This window comes from Brienomyrus brachyistius, chromosome 7 (genome assembly GCF_023856365.1).
Source record: "Brienomyrus brachyistius isolate T26 chromosome 7, BBRACH_0.4, whole genome shotgun sequence".
In the NCBI taxonomy this organism is placed as follows: domain Eukaryota; kingdom Metazoa; phylum Chordata; class Actinopteri; order Osteoglossiformes; family Mormyridae; genus Brienomyrus; species Brienomyrus brachyistius.
Genome location: NC_064539.1, coordinates 10,788,019 through 10,807,961, shown reverse-complemented (window position 1 = coordinate 10,807,961; position 19,943 = coordinate 10,788,019). Strand labels below are relative to the sequence as shown.

At 37.4% G+C, this 19,943-nt stretch overlaps 1 protein-coding gene across 4 annotated transcripts in view; it reads right to left on the bottom strand.

The window, feature by feature from the left end:
• The window catches only part of fcho2 (FCH and mu domain containing endocytic adaptor 2), a 50,757-nt gene that overhangs the window by 23,155 nt on the left and 7,659 nt on the right, over nucleotides 1–19,943 (bottom strand). For all 4 annotated transcript variants that reach the window (XM_049021479.1, XM_049021481.1, XM_049021482.1 and 1 more), the window contains exons 2-8: nucleotides 13,608–13,699; nucleotides 8,054–8,128; nucleotides 7,823–7,964; nucleotides 6,969–7,121; nucleotides 6,662–6,766; nucleotides 4,963–5,061; nucleotides 2,593–2,689 (exon numbers count right to left, since the gene is read on the bottom strand). In XM_049021479.1, the coding sequence (XP_048877436.1) occupies nucleotides 2,593–2,689; nucleotides 4,963–5,061; nucleotides 6,662–6,766; nucleotides 6,969–7,121; nucleotides 7,823–7,964; nucleotides 8,054–8,128; nucleotides 13,608–13,699 (763 nt within the window). The remainder of the gene's footprint in view (nucleotides 1–2,592; nucleotides 2,690–4,962; nucleotides 5,062–6,661; nucleotides 6,767–6,968; nucleotides 7,122–7,822; nucleotides 7,965–8,053; nucleotides 8,129–13,607; nucleotides 13,700–19,943) is intronic.

The following is a 19,943-nucleotide window of genomic DNA, read 5'->3' as shown; positions in this document are numbered from 1 at the left end:
CAGCACAAACTGACATTTTTTTGTTGTTATATATTTACCATGGCCTAAATGTAAGTATAACACATCGATGAATTTAGTATTAGAAAACAAATTTCATGCCCTATTAACATTAATGTGCATTACACATACGTAAGATATGAAGTTGTATGTAATTGTACATTTTATTCACATCACAAGAACCTGAATAAAGAATTTTAGTTCTATATAAACGATAAGAATTATTTAGAACGAAAATTCACATGCGATTCATTTGCACTAATTACATGAGAATGCGTACTATTAATCTTTTGCTCTTCGATGTATCAGAGCAAAAGCAAATGCATATCTAGAAAATGAAAGTAGTGCTTAGTACCAGACCACAGCACAGCCTGGAGCAGTATTTTACAAAGCAGAACGCCTTGACCTGAAAACACAAACAAACAAACTAAATGATACTGAAGCCAAATATAGCAGCGGTTCAATATAGTTTCCCTTGAGAAGTGCAGTAAGGGGCAGGACAGGACCAGTGGATTGTGTACTGTGAGATACCAGAAATGAAACCACAAGAGAAATGCATGAGGCAAAGTGAATAACCAATTTACTCTGTTCTGCAATATCAGACTCTGCTGTGCTGCTCCACACCTGTTAATGCACTTAGTCCAAACAAAAACTAAATGCTATTCCTATCTCTGTGATGAATTCACAGGAAGAGTACTATCCCCAAACGCTTACAGTTGAAGTTAACAGCAGGTGGATCTGCAAGCTGTACTAATGTCGATGCATGTAAATCAAGTCACGACAAATGTTGACATTTTTAAGTGTCTTCAATTGATAATAGATTTTAATACTCACTCAGAAACAGAAAACTAAAAATCATTACAAGAGCAAGCTGGAGATTATAAACTGAAATGACTGTTTTACCAAACAATGATTCTTCTCCAAATTTTGTACGGAAAACACAGTCATTTTATAACAGCGCTAACATGTTTCTTCCATTACAGCTGAATATGTCAAAACAACAAAATCAAACTTAGATAACAGGGCCATTCTGCCACATCAGACAACATTTAGGTACACAACAACATCCAAACAAAAACGGCGGCCTTACCTAAATCAGGGAAGCATTAGGCATTGTTTAAAGGTTTCACAAACAGACAGACGACTTGGTTTATACAAAGGAAAATGTTTCTGTTTTTTGTAGGAGGCATGAACTCATGCATGAAAGGAGGATTTTTTCTTTCCTTATTTTTTTTTTATTTTTTTTAAATTGAATATGCTTCACATGGTACTGGGGCCGGCAGAGGGTTTGCGTGCCTGGACCAAAGCCAGCTGACGGAGCTCAGCTGGATATCGGTGCACACTCTGACCCCCCTGCCCCCACCCCCGGCAGTGTGTCACTTCAGAAATTGTTTCCGCAGCAGAAAGTTTACTCAACCTCTCTCTCAAAATCACTGGACCGACCATTGCCCCACTATCCAATCAACGAGAAACTGGTTATTTATTCTGACAGCTCTGAGGCAGGAGTGCAATTTCTAATGAACAGCTTGATGCAGGCGGAATTTGGACTGTTTTAGCCTCAATTAATTCTGCTGTCAAAACAAATGATCACTCCTGATGCATAGATGCAGTCGAGACATAAAAGGTCAACTCCCACCTCTGCCCAAACACAACAGAGAGATGCCTTTATGTTACATTAGCAACGGAAAACAAATGCTGGTGAAATACTATATTGGTCCTCCTAGCCAGAAGACAGAAAGACGGGCATTTGATTTAAGTGTACGGATGCTCAATATCCATAAATGATGTAATGCCAATAAAAGGGGCAGTGAAGTGTAGTGATACCAAACTGACAGGTTACAAATCCCCCCCCCCCCCCCCCCCCCGCCCCCACACCTTCAAAACTGACAGGATATTAGCACCAAGTAACTAAGTCATATTCAACTTCTGTGTAGACTCAATTAATAATATTCTATTAATAGTGGAATTACATTATCATCTATTAGAAAACCACAAATGAAGGATTGGAAATAAAGTAATTTATTAATTTAAGCAGTTTATAAAATGTATCAAAATATTTTGCATAGACAGATTCTAAGGACGATGTAATAAGAACATGCAGAAGGAGCATTCACATAAGGACAGAGAGAACAAGAAGGGGAGAGAGAGAGAGAGAGAATAGAAGAGAGAGAGGTAATTAGGACTCAGAGAACCTATCAGTGCCAATAGATTTAATCTCCTGAAAATGCAGGCAGCCTTGACATTCCAGTTAGCATGTGACAAGCAGCGCAGCTTTACTTAACTTGTAGACTAAGCGGTCAGAACTGGCTTTTATAGGGTCATGGCTCAACAATTACTCTTGTGTAAACTATGCTATGCTACAGTAATCAAGGAAACTCAAGCTTTCGTGAGTGTTTAACTTTGTAAGATATTTTGAGACACAGCAGTTCAATGTGTGTGTGTGTGTTTTTTTTTAAGTTCTTTAAGTTCTTTTCAAGTGTATCACCAAAGAAGACGGTGCTGCAACAAAGGTTCACAGTGCACATGTACTGAAACCAAAGGCAATACATTTTTACAACAGTGTTCACAGCATATAAATAAAACTCTCAGCCTTACCAGGTCTGTCTTTACCAGTTCCTTTGCTCTCTGCCAGCTTCTGTATTAGACTTTCCACTGTAGTATTTTCCATGTTATTTACAAACTCTTTGTGAACCTGAAACAAAAAACTAAATTACATATTTTACATTATATACATATATGTAACATATGCAAATTAACTGTAACACAATAACAAAATAAGAATTTTGTCTGTTTTCCAAAAAGAAGTGATACCTTTCTGAATGACAAGACAAACACCGCTTTGGTTCCCAAACCTCTCTGCAGGAGCACCTCAGCCAATTTAGGTATTAGTTAAAATTCTCCACCAGCAGAATTAATTAATTAACTGGATTTGTGAAATAACTCAATGGGGTATTGATTAGCCAAACAAGGTGGGGTAGTAGTCGAATGGAAAAACATGGATGTATTGGATGGTCGCCGCAAATACTGTGATAATTTTAGAAGACATTTTGAAAATGGCTAATGTAACACACTTAGACATATCACACTTTTACACCAACATGAAGGTCATTTAAACATTTTCTGTGACTGCCAAAGACTTTTGTACTGTACTGTACACACATGCACGATTTTTTTCCCTAATATTTGTTCAGACAGACACCATAAACCCATCAGTGAAGCTGGGTGTGGCTGGTGGTGCCAGCGAGAGATATTCAGGTGACAGCAAGAATCCGCTCTGTTCCATGACCCAGCTTTAGCAAACAAAAGCAGAGACAAAAGCCATATGCCTGCTAGTCATCTGGGCGTGTTTATTTATTTAAAGCAGGACTGAAAATTTTGTCTCTGCTTTCCTCTTCTTCTGCTCTGATTTGAGTCCCTGTCATTTCCGTATCTGAGTGAGAAGATGCTGCATAACGAAACATGACAATATAGGGAGTATATTTTAGGTGCATTATGGGAGAACTGGGGCAGGAGGAAGTGTCATTCCATCTCACCGAATCCCCCCCCCCCCTCCAGATTGCCCCTTGGCACAGCAGAGTACATTAACCCACGGTGTCTGTGAAGATGCGGGGAGACACAGGAAGGCGAATGTTCACTCTCATGCACGCAACCTCCCTGAGCTGATGTCATCGGCTGTGTTCTGCTACTGTGGTTCCCACATACATGGAAACAGAGGCATTAACCTCTGTTTACCGCAGCCACACATGCTGCGCCCTACCCAGCACCACAGAACAAAAATAACATCCTCATAGGTCAGCGAGTAACTGATAAGTCAGACATACAGTTTATAAGAATCCCCCTGCAACTGCTTTCTTGGGAACTTAAAGTTTATTTGGAATGTCCTGGAATTACATTCACAGTCCATTTACGTGTCATTTAAATTCACACATGTAACATTGTTTCAAGCTCTTTTCCTTACATGGTTATGCTTAATGATTTGTGCTATACTCTGCATATAAATTCTTTGTATAAAGTTGATTTTCAGTGTTGGAGAAAATCATAAATTGATAAAACTGCACTAAAATTGTAATATTGACTGGGTTCTTTTAACGTATTTAGGTCTGCATGTGTCAATATTCTGCCCGGGACTTCAGCAGAGTGGCATCATGACTGACATCGAGAATATAAATGCATGGCTCTAAAGGGGGACTTTTATAAAACCATATATACTTTCCTGCAGCTAATTTTACAGCTACTTCAAATATACACCACACTGCCAGGCTGGTATTCACCAACGTCTTCAGTTTTTCTTGTTAGGCAATACCACCCCCTGCAGGGCGCTCAAGAGAACTGCATGCCACCACACTAAATACAGGATGACATCTGCAAGGAAGCTCTGAAAGAAGTCTTCCTATTAGCAGTAGCTAATCGTGGTTCAATTCTTGTTATACATGAGGCAAAAATCGATGCAAAAAAAGTTGTCAGAAGTCACAGTGTATAAAATGTAACTGTGCCAGGTTTCCTCCAGCCTTACAGAGTTGCCAATCGCCCAGAGGTGATAGACTTCACATTGCAAAGAATTAATTGTGCCAATAACATACAGTGCGCTGCGCTGTGTGAAGCGCTACATTAAAATGTTTTATACATACTTCAGCTCAAATGAAAACAGAGCACTCCTGTGATATTTCTGAGTATACCTTTTTAAAATGCGTCCTGATTAATATTTCAATTAATTCAAATTTATGTATAATGTTTTCCTGCTTCTCTGAAATGATTAATGAATCAAAGCACTTGGTAATTCTTCTGGAACACTGTCAATTAACTATATACTTACTGTAAGAACCGCACAAAAATTGCACCTTTGGCTTAAGAACCTCCCGATCCCATCCTTTGTTTTTTTGCCTCAAGGTTAATCCCATCCTTGCAATTAAAGACGTGTCTCTATGCGCTTAACAAGAAATCGGACGGATCTTCCTGTAGACTCACCTCTCCAATCTGTATATGTGTCTCCTCTATGTACTGGGAATAGGACTGAATGATCTCCTTCATGTGGAGAATGTGGTTCTCTTCAATATCTTGAAATTTCTATAATTCGAAAAAATTAATTAGAGAACAACGGTGCTGAAAAACCAAATAATAAAAAGTACAGCAAATGAAATGAAAGTTTTTTTCCCACTAAATTGCATATTATCATGTGTAGCGTGCGTGACACTGTAAACAACAACATAAATTAGAAACTGCAAAATGTAGCGAGGTTAAGTGATAAGTGTGGAGAGTCCAGCTCAAGTCAAAGGAGACTTTGTTCGCCGGCTGAAATGTTTGTGGTGGGTGCTGGAGACATGAAGGCAGATTTCGGGCTGCTCCATGCGCATCCCCTGTCTTCTCTCTGGGTGGTCTGGTTGCAGATGCCACCAGCGTGCATTCCAGCACAAGATGTCAATTATTTGGGGTGGCCTCATACATAACATACATGGAGGTGGTATTATCTCTGGTTTAGAAAACCAGGGTTACAGAGCAAAACAACTTTAATGGAAGTGTTTACATCACTTACTTTTTTTTTATAAAAAAAAAAAACCAAGTCTTTGGTAAACCAAGAAAGAGCTATAAATAAGAATAAACATGAAATTTGCCAAATGTATGCAAATCAAAAAGTGATCACACTCATAAAAAGACACACGAAACATAAACAGAGATATGCCCCAATCCACATATACACACATATATCATGTGATGATCTATTGATTTTCATTAGAGGAAATTCCATGTTCTCTTGCAATTTTGCTTTCTCTTGGGGAACACAGTTATGGAGATTAAACTTTTTATACGTTTGCTTTTCCTGCGGTATGAGATTATGTCGAGTGCAGTTCTTGTAGATCTGATTTTAATTTGTAGTATATCCAATCAGCTCCTCAGATGTTTCTCATCAAGGGTTTGAAGAACAACTCCATTAGGTGGTTACAAAGCAGGAGGACAGATATTATGGAGCCCACAGCTGAACGAGATGTGGCTGGATTCACACAAATGTCATTTTGGGAATTTTGTTGCAAAACTACACACGATCACTGATGGCATGGAATTGCATGTACCAAACCCAGACCTTGAGATGAAAACAGTTTCAATAAAAATGTAATTATAGACTTTAATTAACATTTATCGTTGAATGAAATAAAAACTATATATAACTGTAGCCTTTCAACCACTTCAAGAAAAAGTGTTTTTGTGGAGGGAAACTCATCTTTCAGTGCTAGCGGAACACAGATGGGTTTTGATGTGTCAAATGCCAAACAGTTTGCACTTATGAAATCCAACTTGTTTACTACAATTACTGTGTCGATCGCTCACACTAGGATGGAATGGCACCATAAATGCTGAATGCATTTCCGGGGCCTTCTGTAAATGAACTGACCAGGATGTTTTAACAAGACTATTAGGAATTATGTGTTTATGAGTTTTTTATGAGATACCTGCTATTACCGAAATAATAATGTAGCACTGACTGTCATTGCCGCCTACGGAACGATGTGTAGCTGAAAAATGGCTTGCCGACTACATGCCTAATGCTTTCAAGCTGAGAATTATGAGGATGTTAAAAAGCTAGGATATTACTGCTATGGTAGGAAAGCAAACTCATTTAGGGAATAACAAACACTGTGCAAGTTAACGACTGACATGAGGACAGAACTACCTGGGCAGTTTCCGCCATCTTCTGTTCAAACTCGGATTTCGCTGTGGCATATTTCTCCACGCAGGACTTGTACACCTCTGTTGCTTTCTTGGCTTTCACCCCAGCCTGTGAAAAAAACAGATTTAAAAATAATTAGTAACACTATTAATGACTAGTAAAATTTGCCAGCTGTCATATAGTTGTTGGAATGTTGAAGACCAAGCTCTTAAGGTGATTTGAACCTTTTTGCAGCTGGTCTCTTGGATGACATTTAATTTAAAAAGCATGCGTTGTACCAGAATTGGATTGGTAGAAGAAGCACACCAACCTTGTCCACTTCCTTCTGAGTTGCCCCCTCCTTGCGAAGTCGTTCCTGGTCCACAGTCTTGGCATTATAGTTCTCCTTGGATTTCTGCAGAGCCTGAGATATGGTCTGGATGTTCTGCACGGCCTCCAGCGTTGTGGCCACTTCCTCCTTTGTCTACAATGTGGAATGAGTCAACAAATGACATTCCGATAGGAGAAAAGCCGAAGAACTAGCCGCTTCTAGACTTTCCAGAGTATTTCACATTAGAAAACTAGATGGCAGACATTGAATACAGGGATAAAATGTATTCCATCAATGGTTAATATTTAATTGTGTGATTCATATTCGTCATTAATGCTGTAAGAAAAATATATCACTTAGTTAATTAATTACAAATAGTAAAGGTAAATTCACAATGAATATATACATTAAACACTGACAATTTATATTCCCCAGGAAGGACCCCAAAGCACTGTGGAGAAAACAGATGGATGAAAGGGTGGTGTTCTTGCACTTATTATTTTCCTGCCCTAGAAAGACTATAAAATATAATCACAATATACTATATCATAATAATCCAGATTAGCATGCATTTCATTTCAGTTCATTAGGGCACTTGCTATGTCAAACATAAATGTTGATCCACAAGTGTACTTCTCTCCACTGATACGATTGCTGTAAATATTATTCACTAAACCAGTGTTTCTCAAAAAGTCCTCAGGGACCCCCAAATGGTCTATGTTTTTGCTCTCTCCCAGTTCTGTGGGAGTTCTGAGGGAGCAAAAACTTTGACCGTCTGAGGGTCCCTGAGGACTTGTTTGAGAAACAATTCCCTAAACATTCAGCTGGTGAAATTACTCAGACAAGGTTCAAACCTTCTTATGTGCCTTTGCTTGGTCGTCTGCATATTTTTGGACTTCTTTCATCAATTCTTGAAGTTTCCGAACTAATTCTAGATGGCAGCTAGCTAGCTGCTCTGTTGAGGTTTTATATACATCCCAGACTGGCGCAAAAGTCCTGGAAGAAAGAAGGATAAGGCCAAATTAATTCACACACCTTATCTTTCATTATACATTTATGTACAATATTTCAGCCGAAATACCCACCCCAGCTGAGAGAAATTGCTGGCTGATTTGGACAGTCTGGTCATTGATCTTGCATATGCTTCTTCAATGGTAGCCCTATTTTGAAATAATCAAACACTGATTTATCAATATCAATGCCGTAAGGAACCAGAACAACCCAGTTTTAGGCAATGCAATTTTATGAAACATACAGGATATATTTATCATTATCATTAATATTTATATATTTATTTCATCAGACAAACCACTGGACAGAACTAATTTAAAACATGGTCATACTCAACCAGTGCAGGAGCTGGGTACTAATACACTCCATATGGAAGATCTGAGATATACAAATGAAGATGTGCTACTGATTTTGACGGCAAAATCAGCAATGACCCAAACTCACTACAGGCAAGACGGACAGGAAGGAAGGCAAGCTTAATTTATCCTAATTAAACTAAAAACTTCATTAAGTCACTAATAAATAGATAAAAAAGCAAAGATATGATAACTGCACTATTTCACACCTCAAAATGCTCTACCTAAAATAAGGCAGATTCTTATTTATAATTTTTTTATGGTGCTTAGTGCTAAACAAATCCTTATTAGAACTCATGAGCAATTCCAACAGAACTCCCTACACTATCGAAATCCTCTGTAGTTCTAGTAAGATTCTTAGTTCACTTGGAAAAGAAAATAGTCCTTAAAAAAAAATCACCTCAAAATATCTGGCAAGCACTGCACTTAAGATTATCCAATTTATGAAGAGTGTCTGTGGTGAATTATGTCAAGTTAAAGTATGCAAAATTTTTCAGCTGACGCATTTAATTATGAAAGTCTTGGAAACACAGCTGGTTCTAGTAAAACCAGGCAGAGATGCCACTTCAACTTACAAATCTCTTGGGGGGAGGAAGTGTGCAGAATCATCAACATAATTTTTACCTAAGAAATGGATTCTATGCTGTCCTGGTTTAATCGATAACTAAACAAGTTGAAACCCTGGACTTTATAAGTCTGCAGTCTGCTCCTCGTCTCTGCTTAACTCTTTCTTCCAAAGTCTACCAACCGATTTCTAAGTATTCAAGCTACTTGCTTCTCAACCTCTAAAGAACAGAAGGGCACCTAGCCAACTTATAGCTAGAGAACGCATGTCTTCCTGGCAAGTCGTCATTCCCTGTTATCTGCGAGACCGCAGTAAGAATGGTGCAGATGAACATTTCCAATACCAGTAAGGCAAACCCAGGACTTTTTTTCTGTGAGAGGTCCACTCGAAGAAACAACTTCGACATGACTGCAGAGAATATGCACACCAGGTGTGTAAATACTGGAGCAGCCAATGTTCTCTCCTCTCCAAATTTATGTATGACAATCACATTATGTGGAATTACATACAGACTTTTCTCTTACACACCTTCACTTTATGTATTAGAAGAACTACTGGTACCACTACAAGCATGAAGACTACTATCAACATAATTCAGCTCATGCAAATCAAACTGCAGCTGCTGCCCTCAGCTTCTCCACCAGCACGGCCTATATTTTCAGCCAGAATTGAAAATAGATTAAAAGTTAAAAAAATTCAAATTGATTTCTGTAACACTTTACATGACAGGGCACAAATATTTAGCAGTAACTCGGTTACTACTGAGATACAAATCATGAACAAGTACAGCATCTACTTGAGATAAAGGTGCATCCAGATTCATTAATGATGAATAAACATGAGATTAACATTTCACTTGTGTTGTTCCTTCAGTAGTTTACAAAGTTTTACAGAACTGACAGCTATAGTAACAAATATAGTAACTACTTGAGATAAAAAATGAGTCACAATTCATTAATGATGTACAAACATCAGTACGCAACAAAATGTTTAAGTTTGTGGGCATCATAAATATTATTTGCATATTTGCACCCTCCTGTAAAGTGTCAGCATAATTTCTATTATTAAAAGGAACTAAAATGCTATAGTTTCTCACAAGACATGTCATTATATATATATATGTCTCACTACATTGGAATTAGGGCTATCACTATCAATTATATAAATAATAGTGTAATCTACCCTTTTATTTCACAGACTAGAAGATAGTCAGAACTATAAAGTTCATTTTCAACCCTAAATATAGCAAAAACTTGAAATATCACAATGTGAACTTTCTTCAGTATTGTTCACCCCTACTCAAAACACACAATATGTTGACAAAAAATATCATTTATATGATACGGTCATTACATGCCGTATTATGCAAAATGATGTGAATTAGTAATGGGTCTAACCTCTTTTAGCGGCAATTATTATGAGGTAGAGGAATCATATAATGCAAATTAAGGAAAAAAATGTCAAAGTGATGCCAAAGGTTAGGCTACTATGAGAAATGGCACATATCTATGGCTAATATTAAAGTTCTGCTTTGCAATAACCTTCTGACAGATGACTGCATTTTCATTCACTTAGTCTTCCCAGACTTGCCCTCTTTTTTAGAACCTAAATATGCCTGAAATGTCCAGGATTTTGCTTTGTTTCATGTTTTCTACAGTCTGAGTATTTATGATGTGCATATTTGTGTTGCTTTGATGCCTCTCTTTGTGTCCTGCCCCCGGTGTCCTCTTTTTTTGCAAAGCAAAATATGGTCACCCTAAATCACTTTTAATGTGAAGAACTTCAGTACAATTGAGGCTTTTTATTTGGACCCTCATCCATTATGCACAGTCATCTTTCCGCCATATTGCTGAGTAATCGAGAAGGCAAATTTTAACGTATGCTACATAAAAATCGAGTTATTAAGTTTCACATTATCATTAGAGCTCTACAGTATTACATTATCAATAGCTAAAAAACTCATCATCTACATGCATACAACCATGTCACATTATGTGATTATAACATACTCAAAAATCTGTTTTAAATTAAATTTTAAATTAAAATAAACAACAATTCCAATGTGCCTGGAATGTTGGTTTTATGCACAAATTTCAAATACAAATCTCGCTTTGAGACGATGTAATGTTGTGATAATGCGCTATACAAAAATAAATTTGTTGTTTTTGTTGTATTAAATTAAAATGATTTTGGGAAAAATGACTTAAAATGCAAGCCAATGTATTGCTTTAAGTCTTAAAAACTGTGCTTTGAAAAACAAAAGGCTTTCTAGGTATCTAGTGTTTGATTTACTGCTAGTTACGTTTAGGACAAAGATGTACTATATGGTGCATCTGAAGTACAACTAACGTTCCATCACTTATAAAACTTTAAAAGTTCTTATCCGGCAAGGCCGTCAAAAATCCTGGAGCTCCACTTTGTGGCAGAAGAGAGAAATACATCTGGTAAGTTCTGTGGGGATTTATATCTCTGTGGAAGTACTGAGGTTCCTCCATAGTATTATTGAAGACCTTGCATTTTGGAATGATCCTGGCAAGTTCAAGAAAGACAAACTATGGTGCTGCATTTTCTTCTTCCCCTTCTGCCTGACTATAGACTGTAGAATGTTGTGACAAGCAGATTCTTAAGGCGACAACCAAAGGGCAACTTTAAAAATCGAGTTACTGAGTTTCACATCATCGTTACAGCTGATTATCTTACAGATTTGCTTAATCAGAATGCCATTGCATATTTTTTACAAATAAACAAATGTCAACTTACTTTGAAAGCATGACGATCAGAATGGAATGGAATTACAGATAACTCATCGTCTTTAAAACCCACATTATATTAAAAGCTGAATTTTTTTTTTTATGGAAATAAAATACTCCCAGTGAAATCCTGTTCAAATCTGGGCATGTCTAGTTTGAAGCCCAAAGACATGCACTACGTATCTTTAAGTCGCCCATAAAATCTGTGCCTTGCGATGGACTGGCACCCCAATCAGGATGTACTTGTACTCTGTGCTGCCTGGGATAGGATCAAGCCGCACAAATTGATAAGTACGTTTGATGGCTTGTTTTTAAATAAAACATAGTGTTCAAGATACGTTCCCTGCAACTTTTTGCTCAACAGAAGGTATAACCTGAGCCCTGATGTGCAATCTAATCTGTGGGGTATTAATGTCCAACACAAGAAGAAATTTCCTATCAAAGGCAACCGCTTTGACTGTTTAGATCCAATATATACTGTAGGTATGATATTTAGAGATGCACCAATAAGTAAATGTCTGGCTGGTACCGATACCCCTTTATTTAGGAAATTGATACAGACAGCAATACGAATTGTCTGGGGAGGGGGCTCTGTTTAAATGAGGGACATTCCATCCAAACAAATAAACAAACAAATGAATAAATAAAATAAACAGATTGCATTTCAAAAATATGAAAAATCAAAAAGTATTTATCTTTGTTAATATGATACCAACTCTGACATACAACAAAAACAAATTTTAATGAAGTCCCAGAGTACTATATTTCATAACTCTACACATCTTGGATATGTATAATATTACCTGCTTTCACTTACCATTACACATTTCATCTGAACTATTTATGTTTAATTAACATAAATTAACTTAATTTAACAACAAATTAATTAAATTTAATTAAATTAATTTAATTAATTTAATTAAATTTCATTTATAGTTGTTCACTCAACTTTCCAATGCTTAACAAGAATACTAAATTTGCAGTTTATGAAATAAATGGAAAAGTGGTCAAATCCTGTGGTGTGCAAAAACTTCTGACTGGTAGTGTACGAACAGACTGCTATTAAGCCTATTATATAAAAAATTTGGGGTAAATACAACAGTTCATAATAACAAGTGCAAGCACTGCTTTGAGACGCTCATGTAAACTTTGCATGGCTTCAGCAGTCTGTTGGCCAAAAGGTACAGTACAATAACATATGTACTTTTATTATTACTGTATATGTATTACTATCATTGCCTACAATTTCAACTTAAAGAGAGACTTAGGGAACGCATCTCGTTTGTAACCTGGGGTCTGCCTATATTTGGCTACTTTACATCATTTTTTGTTCTGTGGAAAAATGAAAAACTGATCAGAAGGCTAGATTTAATTAAAAACAAGTTGCAAGCCGTATAAAACCATTTCATAGGCCTAGACTTCTAAGCCTCTTCTAAGATTTGTCACCTATTCTATACTTTACAGGGTGGTCTCATACTGTCAAATAAAATAAAATGCTGTGTCCCATTTTGAACAAATATGGGACGGTATTTGTCCAGTATTTTTGGACCATGCAGTCTCTTCCTCCCATTCCCTCAACTCGATGAAGTTTCTCATGGGGGGGGGGGTGGGGTTAGTCCCTTATTCCTTGAGTTTGGTGAACTGACAAACACCCTCGCCCACCACTACAGAAAATGGCTGATTGCATTGGACAATCATCTCCATAATTGTCCTTTAATATTTTTAAGTTTCAAAATCGGCCCACAATATCAGCCAAAAAATTGGCCGATATGTTCATTTTACACAAATATCAGCCGTTACTTACATGTTAACCAATATATTATGCATCTCTAATAACATTTTAACAACATCGAGACCTCAATACAAAAAGGCTACCAGCTTGGCCATGAGCCATCCATTATTTTTGCAATACCTATTGTGTGGTGATAAAAAATAAACACACATAAAATTTTCTTACCTTTCTCTAATAAAATCGGAAAGCTCCTTTGTTGATATTTGACCATGCTTCATGTTATGGTAAAGTACATCAAATCCATTGTTTTTTTCTCCCTGTATTGAAAGACACAAGGTAAAAACATTTGACCATGAAAGAGAAAAAGAGATATATTCAATTTCTTAAATACCCAGAGGCAATCAAAGATCCATAACTTAAATAAATAACTACCATGGTTATTCTTTCAACGCTAATCATTCTCATTGTTTGCATCGCTGTTAGCTGCATTTTTAATAGTCTCTGATCTACCATCTTCATCCTGGCCATGTCGGATTTGGACGTCCTACATTTAGTATCCGAACTGCTGAAGATGGGACAATTCTCGTTGAAGGAGTAAGCAGACCGAAGACTGCTCTGACAGAGTGCTCAGGTTCCACAATGTTTAAAAATACATTATACCCTTAATAATTCATTGAAACAGACACATCCAAATGCCCCTTTCATTGCTCAGATAGCTTTAGTATGACAACTTATTCAAAATAATCAATTACAGTACTCCTCAAGGTCAGAGCACCGAACAAATCCTTAATGAACAATTAATACAGATAATTATTTCTAAACACCCATAAATGGAACAAAAATGTTAAACTGATATACAAGTACAGTACTGCACTAAATATTGAAGAAGTGGACACAATATACCATAATACGAAAAGTTCTAAATATCTGCTGGTAAGGAAAAAAGGAAAAAATGAATACAATTTGCCATAGAACAACATGGACGACCTCGTTTAAACACTATCCAAACAGCACTGTTTTATTTTAATGGACACCACCCAAACATTAGCTGTATTCAGTGTAGATGGCCTGTTCAGGCTCATAACAGGAAGATACCAGAAAAGGTAGCCATAATTAGTGGAGAGCCCTAAATAAATGTACTTGGAGGGCAGCACTAATTAAAGTCCAGACAAGCATACAAATTGTGCCAAAGTCAAACTTATTAAACGTAAATTTGCATGCCAGTGTTGCATGGAAATACAATATGTATAACTACTAATGTGCTGGTAAATTACATTTTGCACTTGAATAGTCTACGTGTCTATGGTACTAGCATGGTATCCATGTTCTGGACTGCGATAAGAACACATACACACACATTCATGGTGACCTATTCATCATTATTATTTTTCGGTCGTCCAAGAGATTGCAAATACAGTTTATAAGCAAGCTCAGCTTCAACTGTAGACTTCAAATGCTTCCTTACTGTTGACAGACCTCCTCAAAGTTCATTCACCTTTAAAACGGAAAATAAAGACTGTAGATTGTTACTCATTGCGTTCCGTATTAAACTGGGTGACTATTCATAAACACATTTCCCGTTTTGAAATACCAAACTGCACTCTGAGGATTTTTCTATAAACCTCCACAGCACAGCTTTTAATTTCAGTTGAGCATGATGCGTACCTTTTAACTTCTCCTAACCAATATGTGAGCTGATTTATCAACAAATGGGATTCATTTCAGTAATCATTTCACAAAGAAAGCGATTGTTAATTCTTCCTCCTTAGTCGATGCTTTTGTACTGCAGCAGCATCCACAATGTGTGATTCAGTAGCGATGGCCCAGCTGGCCAGGCCAGAATGTGACACCAGACAGAGCGTACTCTGATGTCTGCTAAATGAGTCTGCCCCTTTTCCCAGAGGAGCCTAGCCTTTAGAGACGCATAAACTAAGTCTGGGACACAAGAGAGAAGGCATGTTTTAGATCTAAGCAAGAAATGAGGTGAAACAGGGTGAAACAGAACTTTCCTCTGATTTTCCAGTCCAGCTGCAAATAAAACAATAAACTGGTTCTAAAACTGCTCGACTTTTGTGAAAATTGGAATATTTGGTTTGGTCAAGTGGACAAAAGCTTTTTCCATGGGATCACCACTCCATATAAAGAAGGAGAACTGCTCGAATGGTGGTGAAACATCATAACTGAATATACATGATTTTAAATGCAACAAAAGACTAGTCTTTCTTCATATGTTCATTCTGGTTAAAAATAATACAAAAAAATATATATGCATGTTTTTTGTCAATATGACAAGAAGTTCTGTGAGTTCTATTACTATGTCTGTTATCACTCACTCACCAATAGTATTGAATTTTCACTAATTTTTAGACATCAATAAAAGTAACAAGCAGACAATCTGTTATATAAGGCAATACAATACTACATCATGATACAATTACGATTGTATGGCACAAGTGCAACAATTACTAGGGCTATAGATCACAGGTGTAAACACTTGTCCAGAATTCACCTTTTCAGTATATTTGGGATCATCTTATTTATGCCCACAATTTGGTAAACAGATTAGTAGTACACCTAAAATATCATTTTAATAAGAGGCTGGGACACAACATCGATTTTTACGTGACTCGGTGTTATATCGTAAGATGTCTTTAGTATGATATTGGCGTTTATTAACACCCACAATTACAGAAGCAGATTAGTACTATGCCTAAAATATTAATAATATGCGTACTGTAGCGCCCAGAAGTTAGTAATCTGCATAGATTTGGTGCTTATTTTTATTTAAATCAGTTAATGGACCATGCTACATGCTATAGCATGAAAGCAGTAATTACTAAAGTGGCGGTAAAGAAATGGACAGCCACAACATCATTTGAAAGAGGAGATATTGTGGTTAAACAAGGTAGAAAAAGACTTTGGTGGTGTAGCAGTAATTTTTGCTGTTTAAAGTCTGATACATTTATTAAACACTGAATTTATACAGGTTATTAACATTCTGGGGCTACAGTATGCCCCGTATTAATATTTTGGCCCTAGTACAAATCTGCTTACCTAATTGTGGGTGTTAATGAATGTCAATATCATACTAATGATATCAGATGCACATCTTTCAGACTAATATCAGAGCAAGTTTGACAGTTGGCTGACTAGAGTAATCGTTCTGTACCATGCCCATGTGTGGTACGCTTAACCGAGCCCTGGCGCTCTTGGAGAGGTGGGCCAGAGCACGATCAGTACAGAACAGAGACATGACGTCAGCCATGCAACTAACACAAGCATGCATACTAACTAAATCGAGCTGGCTGTGGAGATCACGTCATTTTTTCTACTGATAATATAAGTGGCCATAAAGGCTACAGTCGGTTCTTCTGCTTTCTTCTGTTCATCTGCTATGTTTTCCTCAACACAAAACAAAGTCGCACGCTGATGATGAAAGCATCCCCGGGCCAGGATTGTTAAGTGCAATGTGGGTGCAGACCAGCGGGGGTAATCATGCTCAGGCACGGTACAAGGCAACAGTGAGAAGTGTGGGTATGCCCTAAGAGACAAGAATGTCTACATTTCAAATGTTGCAGTATGCCTCAATCTTAAACTTAAGTTTGCCAATACAAGAATGCCTAGCAAAAACCAGAAGCATTTCTCAGATCTGTCATGGCATGCTTTGGAATCCAAGTATTCCTTACATTTTTCTTTGCAAGGCTAAAGGTTGAAGTCATGAGCTAGCATGCCAGGAACTTGTTAGACTTTTATAGCAGTGCAGTTACAATGCAGCATTCCCTCTTTAAACACCAGTCAAACTAGGTGCATTGGTACCTTCATTTAAGGCTTAAAAATAATTGAGATAAATAATAAATAGGCAAAAAAAACAGAAATTGTAATAACACCAGCCTTCTTCAGCTGTATCAACCAAATTCAAAACCTAGTTGAATCTATTGAGGCCATGGTTAGTTCTTGGTGTCCCTCCGAATTGCAGTACATGGTTAAAAGTATGTGGACATCAGTACTAATTAGAGAAGCTGAGTAATTAAGCCAAACCAATTGCTGACACAAGTAAATTAGAACACAGCTATGCAATCACCAGCACCGAACATTGGTGGTCATACAGAAGAGGTGAATAACTTTCAACGTAGCATCATCACAGGATGCCCTCTTTATAAATTTCTGTCTAATTTCTGTCCTGCTAAAGCTGCTCTGGTTAACCTCAAGCGAAGTGATAGTGAAGTGGAAACACCTGGGAGCAAGTTCATTTGCAAAGAGATGAGCATGTACACAAACCTGAGTAGTGGTAGACAATCCAACTTGAATGGCTACAGATTCTACCAGCAATGTTCCAAAATATAATAGAAAGTCTTTCCAGAATAGCAAACGCTATTATAGCAACCAGGGAAGGCCAGATTTCCCTTTTCTGGGACCCTTGGAGAAGTCTACCTGGGAGTCACCCCTACCAAGAAAACTGATAATTTCACTCTCTCTGTAACGCAGGTAATTCAACAGTCCTTGGCAACTGCCTGTTCTGCCTTAACTCAGAGCCCTGAGAGCAACTAAAGGCAAACCAAATTTGTTTGATATTGGAAAAACGTTAAACAAACCGATGTCTACATTAGGCATGGGCCGATCCACATTTTTTCAGTTCTCATCCAATTCTGATACAAGAGATACAAGAACTCTTTTTACTATAATATTTGAATACAATAAATATATCTTATAAATATTTATAGTATATAATATTATATATTAATATTTTTGACTAGTAAATACAAATGAAACAATGTATGGCAAAAAATTAATTAGGATGCTGGTTACATACATAATGCACTGTTCCACCTCATTTATACATATTGGTTTAAGTGTTTGTGGCATTTCAAAGTTCAATTTGTATATCTTCCACGAGTATAAAGAGTACACACAGGTGGCGATCACTTACACTTTGTTATGACAGTAGCCCCTCATGTATCACAAGCTGTAGCAAGGGCACAAAACAGCACAAACTTACAAAGATTGCAAATTGTTGCGCTACTAGTTATTGCTAAAAGCATAAAACGCTTCCAGACGGTCACCCTCTTAAGTTATGTTCTTTTGCTACTCCTACTGCAAAAGCCATGCGCATGATGTCACAGCAGGCAGAACTCACTGTAGTCACACCCACTGGTGAGTGGCAGAAAAATTGAGTGGCACAGTTAGCATCAGCTTGCATGCCGCAAACAACACATCTAAAATGGGAAAGAGCTGATGTGCGACTGATTGTATAAATTGATTTAACAAGAAATAGCTGTATCAGACTGCCGAAAATGAAATAAGAAAATATTATACGTGGATAGGTCACATATGGCTGATACCCGATTTGTCAAATTGGTCTTGATTAGTGCCAATACCGATCCGAATATCGGATCAGTGCATTTCTAGTCCACATACTTTTTGTCATATAGTGTGCATGTCAGGATGTACATGAACCCTTATGTTTAGTAACCATTGGAACCTACGTTATTGGCAATATCCTCAACTAATTACTTTTCTGTCGCTTAAGATTAGAAATTGCGGGAGTGAGGAGGCATTACGGCCCAGTGCGCCATACAAACTGGGACATCTTACCTGAACGATCCCATTCAAATGAGAGCATTTCAATGTGACTGATTTAGCCATTCAAAAATTCAGAATTCCTTCTATTTGAGCCTATTAGTTATTTACTCTGGGCTTTTAAACCAGTCATTTCTTTAAATTTTAGATCAAAGACAACTTAGAATTCAATAGCCCCTCAATGACTGTAAGCCATCCAGGCCCTGAGGCAGCACTGTAATGCTACAGCATTATACTCCCTCTGTCATGCTTTACAGTTGGCATGAAATGTTGGTGCTGGTATGCAGTTTTGTTTCATCCAGAAATAACACTGCATACATTACCCAAAAAGTTTACCTTCTGCCCAATTGACCAATGCTGTGCTGTAGAACATCTAGGGGTCTTTAAAATACTAAGAAAAAACAGTGGCTTCCCCCAGTTTAACTTCCCATGAACACTGTTATTCAGGGTTTTTTTTAAGCATAAACACAGATGTTAACAATTGCAAGTGATGCCTATCTATCCATAGCCGTACATACAGGGTTCTCTGTCACTTGTTTAAGGATTCTACAGTGTGCTCTTACACTGGTCTTTGTAGGATGCCCACTCCTACGCAGTGTAGCAATGCTGATAAGTTTCTTCCATTTGTAAATTGTCTAACTGTGGGCTAATAGTAGCCCAGGTCTTCAGAAATCCTTTTGTAACCCTGTCCAACCTTATGCACTTCAATCACTTTACTTCTGAGAACTGCTGAAATCTTTTTAAACAGGCCAAATTGCACTTGAAGGGAATTCTGTGGTGTGGCAATACTGTATCCATATCATACAAAGACCCAGATAATTCCAAAGAGCGCCCAAACTCTTCCTCGGTTATAGCCACCATCTGAGGAGTAGTGCAGAGATCGACATGCATTTTGAAAGGTGTACCTAATCAAAATTCCTTAAAGCTCCCCCCATCTTGTAAGTCCCTCAAAATGAGCTATTCTTACTATATATGCACTCTTGC